General features: G+C 33.9%; 1 protein-coding gene across 1 annotated transcript in view; it reads right to left on the reverse strand.

Annotated features, from left to right (window-relative positions):
* Positions 1–1,542: 1,542 nt before the first annotated feature.
* The window catches only part of Cndp2 (Cytosolic non-specific dipeptidase 2), a 30,223-nt gene continuing 17,156 nt past the window's right edge, over positions 1,543–14,609 (reverse strand). Inside the window, exons 3-9 of the mRNA XM_089647497.1 lie at positions 13,659–13,920; positions 12,704–12,851; positions 11,065–11,165; positions 9,843–9,973; positions 8,460–8,585; positions 7,997–8,155; positions 1,543–1,773 (exon numbers count right to left, since the gene is read on the reverse strand). Coding sequence (XP_089503623.1) covers positions 1,729–1,773; positions 7,997–8,155; positions 8,460–8,585; positions 9,843–9,973; positions 11,065–11,165; positions 12,704–12,851; positions 13,659–13,920 — 972 coding nt within the window. The 3' untranslated portion in view covers positions 1,543–1,728. The remainder of the gene's footprint in view (positions 1,774–7,996; positions 8,156–8,459; positions 8,586–9,842; positions 9,974–11,064; positions 11,166–12,703; positions 12,852–13,658; positions 13,921–14,609) is intronic.

Here is a 14,609-nt window from a genome sequence, read left to right on the forward strand (position 1 = left end):
CATGACTTAGCTCCAGGTCTGCTTTTCGGACGAGTCAACCGTTCAAGTAATGATGGACAAAACTGCCTTTGTCCGACATAGACCGAATTCGTTCCGACTGCATTGTGAAGATGGTCAACATTTACATTTTTATTTATATGTATAGATTTTTAAATAAAACAAGCAATTTATGTATGTATGTATAAAATTTATTAGTATGACCTAACATCACTTTTCACCAAGTCTTGATGATAATTATTTGTAGATCATTTTCTAAGAAAGTTTACAAAACTTCTGTTCAAAAAATCGGTCACTATCCTGCGTAACAAATTTGGAAAGATTATACCCTTAAAAAAATAATGTTAGAACATGAAAATCCCTTTCAGCATTTTATAAAAATGATTTGTATCTTTATCATAAAAGCGTAGGTTATGTACTAATAAATTGCATGTGCAAGATACATAAAAATGATATATTTGGTTCTTAATTCTATTATAATACGCCATCTCCCCATGATCATGTTAGTGACTATTGAACTGCAGTACGGTATGTTTCTTTAGAAGAATTTTAACAATGTAAAATTTCTGTTTAGAAGGATTTCAACAATGTAAAATGTCTGTTTAGAAGGATTTCAACAATGTAAAATGTCTGTTTAGAAGGATTTCAACAATGTAAAATGTCTGTTTAGAAGGATTTCAACTATGTAAAATGTTTGTTTAGAAGGATTTTAACAATGTAAAATGTTATTTAGAAGGATTTCAACTATGTAAAGTGTATCTTCAAAAGAATTTTCATAACGCAAAATGTTTCATTGGATGAAATAAATAATACAGTGCTTCATAAGATTAATTTCAAGTTATGTTATGGTTCATTAACTCTATGCACGCGGCCGTATCAACTGTTGTTACGGCAAAAAGTCCATACTCACACGCGGCCGTATCAACAGTTGATACGGAAACTTTGAATGCCGATATTCCAGCGGTCTTTTGACATAAATTTATTTCCCGCTCGCTTGAACATTTGTAGAACTATCACGATGCTGACATCTACAAGAATTTCTCGAAAATAAATTTGTGTTTCATTTAAAAACATCGATAATCAAGTGAGCCTCTTCGCGCCTTCGAGTGCCATAGTTTACAATTTTGTCAACGGATGGCGTTAGTTCAATTTTGTTATTATTTTGTGACATAAAATTTACGTGTCCAGTTTTAGAAAAAGTTTTCATAACAAAAAATGATAAGTGCTCATGGTGTTCCACTTGTGTCTATCAACGCAGTGGCCTAATTACACACACGCCGAGCGAATGGCGGGACCACATTCAAAAGATACGGTACGTCTTTGTATGAAATTTTATGTTTTTGTTTTTATAAACATCCAAGAGTGTTGACACACGAGGATTTGTTATCATATTGTGGAGAATAATCTGTTCTGTCTATATAGTCCAATAAATCATGCCAGAATGCTATAATTTGACATTTAATTGCGTGCATAGGTTTTTGAAAATATGTACCGCGTACGGGTATAGATAAAACGGAGCAAATTAACGCGTTCAAAAGGTTAAATACATTATTTGGTTTAAACCATAGGTTTTACAAAGTTTCTCTAAACTCATTTTCTAATAGATGGTATTAAAAAATCAATAACCTTGCATGGGGGTGTTATTTTACCATGTAAGTAGTATGTATGTTTTGTTCGTGGGAAGACTATATTATTTGATTACTCTTAAGATTAAATAATAGTGCAGTCTTCTTAAAGTTGTCCTACCTCGTAAAGGTAAGCACCAAGCAGCTTGGTCTGGAAAAAACAACACACAATCATATTTAAAAATTTCGCACATCGACAGTGTCAATAATAAAATTGAATTGGGATGGTTGTGAGGTTATTCCATTATGGATCCATTTAGATGGAACGATGATGAAAAGTCAAGATGGCAGAAAGACATTTAAGTTTTTAGCAAACCATTCAAAGATAACTTAGGAAAAAACTAAGGACGGGTTGTTTCGGAGAATTTGAACAATTCATCAAATTTCAACATTCATTTTCAAGTTCTGTGACAGATTTTTTCAAGTTCTGTTTTTATTTCAGTTCTGTCAAGAAACTAGACTATAATGATATAATAACAGAACTTTTTTTAATTTAGTAAATGATTATACATTTTTTTTAAACAAATTCAATTTATTCAATAAATAAATTTACAATGTGTGATATACATATATATATTTCACTAGTAATAAGATAAGATATTATGATATGATTAATATTTATTATTTTTCAATGTTCTCCCATAAAAAGCAATTGCTTGTGTGTATGGGATGAGGTATTATTTGTTTAGTTTCTTAGATTTTTATTTAATTTTTTAATTTTTTGTTTTTGTTTTTCTTTTATTTTTTTTTATTTTTTTTAAATTTAGTTTAGGTTTTCAGTATATTTTTTTAATTGTGTTTTGACTTCTTTGAAACTATCATTTAGTGATCTTATATTTTCTGGCAATTTATTGAAGAAATTTGTTCCTAAGTATTTGTAGTTTTGCTGACCCAAAGTTTTTTTACAAATCGGAATTGGTAACATGTATTTTTGCCTGAGATTTGCTATGTTTTTGAATGGTACGGTTTTGTTTAGGATATCATCTTTGTAAACTTGTAAGGTTGCGTGATACAGGAAAAGAGTATTTAATTTTCTGACTTTAAATTCTTTGAAAATGAGTTCAGATGAATATAAAAATGATTTCTTTAATATTATTTTAATTATTAGTTTTTGCGCAATGTAAAGAGGTTGTGTGTGAGTTTTATAGGCGCCCCCCCATCCTATTATACCATATTGGATTATGGATTGACAGAATGCGAAGTACGTCATTCTCAGTAGTTCTTTATTTAGAATATGTCTCAAGCAGCTAAAAATTAAGGTTAATTTTCGTACTCTGTTTTTGAGAATGGTTATATGTGGTATCCATTTTAGGCATTGGTCAATAGTGATTCCTAGATATTTGGTTGAAGTTTTAATTTCAATATTAGTACATAGTAAGTTACAGTGGTGTTGTTGAGTGCTTGGTGCAGAGTGAATTCGAATGTTTATTTCATGCGGCGTATTTGGTTTGTTTATGAAAAATGGTACGTAGTGTGTTTTTTTAGAGTTTAACGTTAGTAGGTTATTGTCAAACCATGTTTTCAATTCATTGATGTCTGAATTAGCCTTTTTGTTCAGTTCTAACCATGTGTTTGCTTTTAGAAGAAGCACTGTGTCATCTGCATATGAGACAATTTCCCCGTATTTAGCAACTTCAAATATATCATTTACATATAATATGAACAAAAGTGGTCCTAAAACTGTGCCTTGTGGTATCGAGAAGTTATTACTTTCGGAATCACTTAATTCATTTAATAATTTTACTTGCTGTGGTCTATTTTCCAAAAAGCTTATAATCCAGGATAGTACCGTTCCATTTATTCCAATTAATTTTATTTTTTTTACTAAGTTAGTGTGTGAAATACTATCAAATGCTTTCTTAAGGTCAATAAATATTCCAATGCATTTTTCATTTGAGTCTAGGGCGGTATATATAAAATTAGTTATTTTTGCAATAGCATCGTGGGTGCTGGTATTTTTTTTGAACCCATACTGTTTAGAATTAATAATTTTATGTTGTTCTAGGAAGGACCAGATTTGATTTTTTACAATTTTTTCGAATATTTTTGATATATTTGATAAAAGGGATATAGGGCGGTAATTTTGTGGGTCGTTTGGGCAGTCAGCTTTATAAATCGGTGTTATTATTGTTCTTTTGTAGTTATCAGGAAATACACCTTTTATAAGGCTTGTATTTATTATATGCGTTAGGGGGTAAATTAGATATTGTTTCATTGTTTTTAATACGTTTACATCTATGTTGTCATAACCGGGTGTGGAACCCCCCCTTAAATCATCGATAATTTTTCCGACATCAGTTTCTGTTATTTTGTTGAAATTATTATATTGGTGTTGGGAAGCGTGGGGATTCTTTTTATTACTGTTGGGACATGTTTTGATGGCGTTAGCCAGATTTTTTCCGATATTTGCAAAATAGTTGTTTAGAATATTACAGCATTTTTTGGTGTCAAGTTGGACATTATACGTTTTTTTCCCATCTGAAATTTCGGATACACAACTGTTCTTTCTATTCTTATTTATTATTTCGTTTATTGTAGTCCATATTTTTTTATTATTGTTTTTAGCATCTAGAATTAATTGGGAGTAGTATCTGTTTTTCGTTTTTCGAATTAAAGTTGTTAATATGTTTTTATATTTTTTATAATAAGAAATAATTGATTTTTTGGCAGTCGGTTGATTAGCTAATTTGTAAAGTTTGTTTTTTTTTTCTAACTGCTTTCACTAATCCGATAGTGATCCAGGGTTTTATTTTCTTTGTTTTAGAGTTTTGATGCAGATTTTTAATTTCAGAGGCATTTAAAATGTGTTCTGATAATTTTTTTTCAAATAATGATGCACATTGATTGGCGCACTTACTGTTTATTATTTCAGTCCATTTTTCGGTTATGAGTGATTTTTCTAATAGTTGGTAGTTTAATGTGGTTTTTGTGGTACTTGATTTAGGTAGGTTTTTTGTTTTATTTTTTGTTTCATAGTTAAAAAGGGTTGCGTGATGATCAGTTATATTTATCTTCCAGGTTGAGGATTTGATATTTTTTATATAATTCAGGTTTACATTACACCAAATATGGTCTAGACAAGATGGCGTTTGATTTGGTACTTCACGGGTATAGTTGTTGATGCACGATTTGAAGTTAAGATGAGTCATCATGTTCAAGAAGTTATTTTTTTCTATAGAATTATGGTTATTAGAAATATTTATGTTAAAGTCACCACATATAATCGTAAAAATCTTTGTTAAATTATTCAGGTATAGATAAAGTTCGTTTGTAAAATTCGTTATGTTTGATTTGTGTGTGCGGTATATTGTAATGATTCTATAAATAGAATTTTTAAATTTAATATCTATTTTTAAACAGTTGACAAATTCAATATTTACTTCTTCTGTGTTTATCACTTCACAATCGTCACGTACAAACATAATTATTCCACTATTTTTGTTTATAGATTTTTTAGTTGCTATTCCTCGGTAGTTGGGTAGCGCACTTATGTATTGATCGCTGTTGGAGTGTGTTTCAGTTAACCCTATGCACACCGGTGATGTATTTAAATTATTAATATTTATTAATAATTCATCTAGATTTCTTGAGATACTTCTTATATTCAGCACTAAAAAAGTAGAATCCCTATTTTGACACCATTTGTTAATTTCGGTAACGTTTTCGCATATTTCTTCTGTAATGTTGTAGTTTTGGTCAATTTTTTTTGCAATGTAATCATCCATGTTAGTTGTAGTTGATTCGTTCCTTTGCAAATTGTAACATTTTTATGCGTTGTTTGCATTCTTCATTGTTTGCTTTATGATTTGTTGGAAAAGAACTTTTTTTCAAAAGATTGTTATTTGTGCAGTTTATGCACTTTGGGACTTCATTTTTGTTTTTACAGTCTCTAATGCCGTGATCTCCAGCGCAATGAGGGCAAATAGGTTTTTCATTTATTCTTAGACAGCGCGTGGCTGTGTGGCCGTATTTTTGGCAGTGGAAGTACTGCATTAGTGGGTTGCAGTCTTCCACCTTTATTTGGGAGAAACCCAGGTTTACTTTTTGTTTTTTATTAGTAAATTTCTAATGTCTCCAGTGCATTCGATAATAATGTTTTTTTGTTTATATTTTTTTATGTTGATTGTTCCTTTTATTTTAATTTTTTCTTCCATATATATTGTTTTTATGTCTTCGTTTTGTAGGATTAAGTCATTCATAAATTCTCCATTATTATAATTCTCGTCGATTCCTTTGAAAATCATACAAGGACTTTTCTTTTTTAAATCGCCCACGTTTATTCCTTCTAGGTTCATTTTTTCTATTTCGTTTTTTGTCTTGATCCTATCTTCTTCTTTATTAAGGTTAATTATAAGTTGGTTTTTCGATGTTTTTCTGATGCTAGCAATACCAACGCCAGTGTTTGATATCTTTACCTTCTTAGTTATTATTTCCTTGATGTCTTCTTTTTCGTTTATTGAGCTTATAATAATGGGATATAAAACCGGAGATTTGTGTTGTGCGCTAACTTCAGCGTATGTTTTTACATTTTGATTTGTTGTGATTATTTTTTCTAATTTTTGACTGTAATTTTCATTATTAATAATTATTTGGTCTTGCAATTGAATTATTTTATTTTGTAGTTTTAATTGTTCACATTTTATTGCTTCTTCCAGCTTTTTAATATTGTTTTCCAAACTTTGTTTTATTTTCGAGTCTTTTACAGTTGTTATTTTATTAATATCGATTCTTATGTTTTCTATTAATTCCTCCATATTTATATTTTTATTAAATTAACACTGTAGTGACATCTATTGGCTTACTTCTAGTTTTTGAAAGATATTGCTCGGTAGATGACTGATTACGCTTGGTCCATTTGTCGATAGATGGTGTAGTACGACAATATTTAAATAATTATTTAAATTTATTACGAATGATTTATGAATTTTTTAAGTTTCGCTTTTTTATATTGTTGTTGAATGTATCAGAATATAATTTAAAATCACATGAATTTGCCTTGAGAATCACTTTTTGCGTCTATTTAATATATGAAACACTATTTGACACTAGATAATGTTCTTGATCAGTTTTACGTAGTTAGATAAAGTTTTTTTTTGATATTTTATTTTATTTATGTTGAATTTATCAGGGAAACACCGTTTTGTTCACTTCTACTCTTGTTTTTTTGTTTTTGCACTATTTTAAACTGAAATAATGGTGTTGACAAATTAGATATCGGAAGACCGTTAGGTTTGTTGAGTAAAGTTTTTGAATTTATATTATTGTTTATTATTATATACATTATTTAAGAAATGTTTTGACTGCCCAACTAGGAGGATTTCCGTTTTAGGACAGTCAAATTAGGATGAGTATTAACATTTTGATAAGTTGTTTGATAAGTATAGAATAAAAATAATAATGAAATAATAGGTATATGTACTTTTAACTGGTGCCTAAGCCTACTAACATCTTTTGTATAAATATGAATAACAAAGAGAAGAAATAGAATAAAATAAAATATCATTAAACATAAGATTAACTGCTGCTTGGGTAGCATTCTAATTGGACTTGAATAGGACTTTCACAGAACCCGAAAATGAACGTTGAAATTTGATGACAAAGTTTATGAGCTTTCAAAGTGAACTTGGTAAAATGTATACAACGGTGCCACAATACACAATTCATAATTTGAATGTCAGTGATAGAGTACTGCCGTGCCAGTCATTCTTACTATGACATCACACACTAATCAGGATATGAATATCAACAATTTGACAGCTTATGTCTTCGGTATTTTCCAAAAAATTCTATCCTCAACTTCTCTTTGTAAATAACACCAAATTTCATTGCAGGGGACAGCCTGATAGGTTAGTCTGGGAGATTTCACCATTTAGATGAAAATTCCCGAAAATATACACCATTCCAGGAATTTTCATTCCCCGTCCCTCAAAAATATATTCCTAGAAATTTGAAAGCTCATAAACTTTGTCATTTTTGGTGAAATCAGAAAAATAATTTTTAACTCTTTAAATATAATACGTTTTCCTAAAAAAAATACCTCATTCAGAATTACTTTCTTAATTAAATATGTAAATTCCATTAATATTAGATCGGGCAATATTCCTGAGTGCACATCACTAGTCCTGTTGGTAAGATTATTGAAGTGTTAATATTTTGTCTATGTATTATGTAATATTTTTCAAGTCTATTTAGTAATTTATCTATGAACTGCTGTCATTACTTGTTTACATACAGTAGGCTCATTAATCTATCAAAAGATTTCCATAATATCAAAGACATATCATGTGTTACATCTTAAATATAACAATCAGAACAAGTAATGCCCTCTGCAAAACCAACAAGACCAGAAAAGGAAAAAGGTATGGCGAACTCACCCCTTCGATGTAGTTGCGGACGTTGATCTTCTCATTCTGAGAGTGTGCCATGTCGTTTCCAGCGCCGACGGGAAGCAGCAGCACGTTCTTGCCGGAGGCCTCCTGCAGGGTCAGGGTCACGGGGATGGAGCCACCTTCGCGGCACATGTCGGGTTCCACCTGCACAAGGAATTGTCAAGTCAATTCTGTTTTTACGCAGTCTTTTTTTTTAGACGATTTTAACACATTCATGGACATGTGATATTACAAGTCTATTAATTTAATTTTAGGGGAGATGTGATATGACACGTCTCAGAATAAATAATTCTTAGTTACAGCCTGTAACATAAAACTTGGGATTTGTAGTTTCTATTTTAGTATAATACGCACACAAAAAGCTAAAATCAATGGCCACAACTGTAATATCAAACATTGCTCGTAAAGTGAATAATTTTCTCAAATTCTAGTGATGAGGTTAGGTCACCTTGTAGACGTGTTTGGTGGCCTTGGCCGCAGCCCTGAAGTGTTCATGGTTGGGATCTGCAGTCCAGGGTTTGCCTCCATGCACCATGTAAGCCTTCATGTTGTTCGGGGAGCCCCTCTCGGCCCACTGAAAAAAAGAAATAGAAAGATATTAGAACATAATCAACCAATTATAGTGGTTAACGAAATTACAATCAGAGAAAGTAAATGATTAAATGATAATAATATAATTTAAATGATTCTCTTCATTGCTTCTTCACTGCTGAGGATTGTCACTTTCACTCATTCCGGATACATGTGTTAGTTAATCACTCCAATGCATCTGTAATCTTTCTCTGCTTCTCCTGCAGTCCACTTTGCTAGATGACCATGAGTTTCCTAAAGTTCGAGTTCTTAGTTTGGCAAGCAATGTATCCAATATATCTTAGGAATGGCTGTAGACAGACAGTTGATAGCCTATTTTGGATGCCTAGCTCTTCAAGATATATTAGTGCGCCTGGTTGTCACAGGGTGTCGATCCGCTTCCTTTCGCTAGCTCTTGTTCTAAGTGTTTCCATTCCGGAAAGAAACATTTCGAAAATCATATATGCCAAAAAATTTACCATCAGTATAATATTTTGCAATGTATTTCTCTTAAGCAAACTGTCAAAATTGCACGGGGAATATTTTCACATTACATTCGATCCCCGAAAAATTCGCTATTATGAACATATTTCAAAACACTTCAGATTTTAGTAATATGAATCAACATATTAAAATTTTAAACGCAAACACAGATAATTTTTTTAAAGCCCAATGTTAATGTTTACCAATGTTTTTATCATGTAAACTGTAATTACCACTTCACACAAAACTAAAAAAAAAACATATTTTATCAGACAAAGGGTATTATAAAAGTTAATGTCATTTCACTTTTTTTCGTTTCATCGAAAAATATTTATTAGAAAATTTGCAAACCTTGATAAATATTTTTCAAAATGCTAAATGTTGTTGCATAGAATTATTTTCTATTAAAGTGTCTATGAAACTAAAACAAAAACTTTTCAATACAAATCATGGTGTTCTCTCTTTCTAACATTGTTTAAATTATATATCTCACCGTAATACAAAATGAGATAGCATGACTTTTATGAGTCCATGACAGGCTGGGAGAAATACCTCCCAACAAGACTCAATGAGTGTTTGACACCTGGGAGAAATATCTCCAAAAATACCCCACAGGTATTTGACGTCTGGGAGAAATATCTCCAAAAATTCCCCACAGGTATTTGACGTCTGGGAGAAATATCTCCAGAAATACCCCACGGGCATGACATCTGGGAGAAATATCTCCCAAAATTGCTCTAAGGGTTAAGCAACTTTTGATGATGTACAAAGGACTAACCTTGGCGTTGATGTAGTTCACAACGAGCTCGGAGACCTCATCAGGGGTCTGGTGGGGAACAATTCTGATGGAGAACTTGCCGGTGACCTTTCCGGGGATCACAGTCTTGGTTCCTGGCTCATGGACAGCACCTGGGAGCATCAAAATAAGACTTAAATATCATTGAAGATTATTAAATAACCTTTTCTGCAACATCGATATTTTAGATGAAGTAGCTCTATTTCAAAGTGTATTTAAAAAAAAAGATAGGTACATATAACTGGGGTGGGGTGGCTGTGCAAAAACTATTATGGATCCCTTGGCAAAAGCACAAAAACCATTACTACCTGTTATCCTCAAAAAACAATTTAGGTACCCGGCGACGGAATACTTGAGGAATTACGAGTTTTGAACATTAGACAATTATACATGAGAAAAATAAAAATACACACACATAAATTATGTCACCGCTACCCATCTATCCAACACTCTCATGACCCAAGGCATTCACGGAGCAATCCAATTGCACCAATTACAAACAGAACAATTCTCGGGCAAGACAGTTTTCATTCTTATTAGGAAAACAAAAAGGCCAGACTTCGTAAATTGGTTAAGTGGTTATTGGTTAAGGTTTACTTCAAGAATTAGAGAGAAATGAGAGCGAAAAATTACTTTACCAAAGCTAATCAAAACATAAATTTCAAAGTTCCACAGTTCACACTACAAATGACGTTGCGATCTGAAAATGGTTGTATGTATTCACCATGAACAGAAAAAACCGTCAGAATTTTGATTTGTACTAATATTTTCAAAGATGTCGTCACAGAAATTAAGCATACAGCTTGACATACTTAACTATGCAGGTCAAAAGAGAAACTAACTAACACTCTTTTTTCATGCCCCGAATATTTACAGTGGTAACTCTCTCGACTGCAAAGTATGTTAAGATCTGTAAAATGAATCTGAGAGATCAACTTTTCGCGCTGATAAAAGCGCCGAAGTACCCATCGGATATGAAAAATTTATATCCGTTGAGTGCCGGAGTATCTAATTGGTAATCTGAAAACAATACTTTCCGTCCGTGGGATTTTTACCCTCGGCATACTAGAGGTATATATTAGGTTGTGGGAGCTCGGAATTTCAAAGTTCAAGGACAAAATATGAAATAAAATAAAACACACATTTTCTTAATGTGGAATTATGAAATAAATCAAAGTACATAATTGTTTTGTCCGTGTGTTACCTTGGATTCCATGGATAGAGAGAGATGGGTAGCGCCATCTGTACATCAACAGCTGTGTCTTGTCTCCCTTGTGGGCCAGGGCGTTGACCCCCAGTCCTTTCCTGTAACAAAATAAAAAGTAAATCAAAACTGCTGATTATTTATATTTTTCAAACATTTCAGGTTTTTTACAATACAAATATTTATAATATGTAAGCATAATAATATTATGTTTTACTTCATGCTAAAAGGTTTATATCATAAACTCATTCGATACAATATTTCAACATCGAAATGTGCAACAGCAAAACTCTTACGGTAACGCTGCGTTACATCACGGCAACACAGGGTATTTGCATGGTAAGGGGAAGGTTAACAAACATATATTTATTTATCAGAGATAAGTATTTCATAGAGGTTGTAAATCTGTGAAAACATCTAGATAAAAGAATGAAAAGTATTTATATTCCACTAAAAAGAATGTCTGAAAATAATTGCGATAAGCTGACAAATGATCAAAATGTAATCATTTATACAGAGCTATAGCTGCAGTCATAACACAGAGACAGAAGAATACACCGGATGCTGGCTGTGATGGCAGGTTAGGCGCGGGTCAGTGAGTCGACGCCGGGCGCTGGTGACCGGGACTCGATGAAGGTCAGACACGTGCTGATGGAAGGCCGAAGGTGCGGCGGACCTTGTAGGCAGTTGAACGGGAGTGGCGTAGACCAGTGAGGATGCTGCGTGTCCTCGTGGTGGTCATGGTGGCGTGGAAGAAGCGCTGGTCAGAGACACTGGAACCAGGGGGCTTGTAATCCGAGTAACGCTTGCCAGGAACGGCGATCTGGACAAGGCGCTATGATGATGTCCCGATAGAGTCCATGATGGTACGGGCGAAGCCGGGTACGTTGTCCTTCGCGGGGGGCGCACAGTCACTCGTGAGATTTATCCACTGGCGGCAGATTGATGACTGACTGACTGACTCGCTGCGTCGGGTATATTTATACTACACGGCCGACGGCAGCAGTAGGTAGATCGATGGCAACTAAATCCTAGGCACTCGCACAGACTGTATGTTTCAGGAACCTTCGAGAGCGCGGCAATTATGCATAGGCCGTAGACTCGAACCTTCTGGCGAGTTCTCGTAATGTGAAAGACGGACTTGCGATATTATTGTTGTCAATAGACAAGTAGGTGCTTGCAGTACGTAGGTTGCTTTGTTTACGATGCGATTTGGACTGCAGGTACATAATTCGGGAGTAGGTACTAAGTAGGTCGAGCGGTTTATTATTAATTAGTTAATCTAGATTTTTCTCGACGCTACACTTTCATTGAATATATTCCTTTACACATTTTTTTTTGCGTCTCATATATATTATGGCCTTTCAATCCGTCAAAGTAATGTCAAACATTGTAAATAGTGGTGTTGGTGAATGTTATCCACTCGCTTGTATCGTTTATTTTCAAGCTGACGAGTATTACAACATGACTAACAACAACGTTATGCTCGACAGATGATCAAGACTTGATCTAAACGGGGCGAGAATCGGAGGCCGTTTTAATGTCAGCAATTCAAAATGATGCTGATCGTCGATTTGATTTGATTGACTAACTAGATGGAGTCTGAAACACCCCTATTAAAAAATAAATTAAACCCTACCTGTACTCTTCTACGTCGAACTCGATATTCTCGTACATCTCTTCCTCTCCGGGGAACCTGGCGGCCACCGAATCGTACAGTCCCGTCACCAGAATCTTGCCGTCCTTATCCACCAGCGTGTTCAGGAGGTACACCAGATCTGCCATGGCTGCAAGAAAAAAAAGATGTGGTTATAGTTGACTGCAAGCAAAAGCAGGTGTGCAGAAAGGGTGTGATTTATTAGTAGTTCGCTAGCTTTTGTTGGTGGCTTGCCACGACTCATATAAAAAATGCTGGTAGGTAATACAAAAATTATTAATCATTGAAGACAATATTAACGACTCCCAAATGAAAAATGTGAAACCGAAAAAGATTCTGTTGCATCTAGGAATTGAACCCAGGACTCCTTGCCGGGGAAGTTCTCTGACCACTGAGCTAATTCGACCATATTAACTTGCGTAATTTTTAACTATATCATACTTCGACTATGAGCTACCAACATTATCTTCATTTTCTTAGTGCATATTTTTTGGCTGCCGTCTAAATGAAAACAACATCAGTACTTTAGCGTCGAAGAACAGTGTTCTTAAAGTAAATTAAAAAAAATAATTACTACTGTTTTTCAGGTACAGAAATCAGGGAGATATCTCGTGAAACAAACCATATTATTTGATAAAATCTATGCTATAATATATGGTAGTGTGCATTTTAGCAATACCGTTGTATGACCGGGACATTCTAGAAACAGGATGAAAATATCCAGTGTTATTGTCAAAAATTACTGTACAAATTATGTTAAGGTTTCTTGTAAACATGGGCCTAGCGTATAACTTGATTTGATTGACTAAATTACTATCTACTTGATTACTCACAATTTCATAAAACATTAAAATTTATATTTCTTATTATTGTGGATCATGTTCGTGACAGCGACAACACAATTAATATTATGTGTTTGAAAAGATGATTTCTTCACCTTCATGAACGGTCCCGCCCATAACGCCGCTGTGCAGATCCTGGGCTGCGCACTGCAGCTCAACGAAGAAGTAACAGATGCCCCTCAGGCCGTAGGTCAGGCAGGGTTTGGTGGTGCCCAGCCAGTAGTTGTCGGAGATGCACACGTAGTCAATGTCCTCGAAGAACCCTTCAGGCTTCATCTTCTCGATCAGCAGCTCGTCCAGGCCCTCGGAGCCAGACTCCTCCATGCCCTCGAAGATGAACTTGATGTTGACGGGCACCTAGGAAAGAGAAGAAAAGTTAGAAAATATTTATCATCATTCATTCGTTCATCTGTTTATTATTATTCATTTTTCTTCTTCAGTTGTTTCCTTATTGCCGAGGATCTTGGCCACTACTTTATTTTCCCTGGCGGACAACGCTCCTCCACTCTTATCAGAGCTGCGTACAACGGCGTTCTGGACGACTGTGATATTTGACCACTCTTTGGCGAGGGGCTTAATGGTTTAAAGCAGTGACTCCCGACGGGAGCGTTACTGCCCCCCGGGGGGCGTTGGTAAGATCCAGGGGGGCATTGGTGGCCTCGAGGGCAAATGGGGTCGGTGAAAGACTATAAGGGGGCTGTGAAGGAAAATAAAAAATAAAAAAATTCTTGCATTTAAATTAGGACGGGTGATTTCACATAATTTGAACATTTCATCAAATTTCAAAGATAATTTTTAAGTTCTCTGAAAGTTATATTCAAGTTTCATTACTATTTCAGTTTTGTGGCAACAACTGGCCACTTGAAAAGAATCTTTACAGAACTTGAAAATTAACTTTGAAATTAGATGTTTAAATTCTGTGTAAAAACCCGTCCTTAGTGATGTATTATTAATGGATTAATAGCATTTTTGGTATTTTGATAATATTGTTACGAAATTTTTTTTAGTTAGTAACAATTCCAGGTTACAAATAACCTCAGATTGTT

The sequence above is a fragment of the Hesperophylax consimilis genome, chromosome 26 (genome assembly GCF_061612785.1).
Source record: "Hesperophylax consimilis isolate HC1 chromosome 26, BYU_Hcon_1.0, whole genome shotgun sequence".
Lineage (NCBI taxonomy): Eukaryota > Metazoa > Arthropoda > Insecta > Trichoptera > Limnephilidae > Hesperophylax > Hesperophylax consimilis.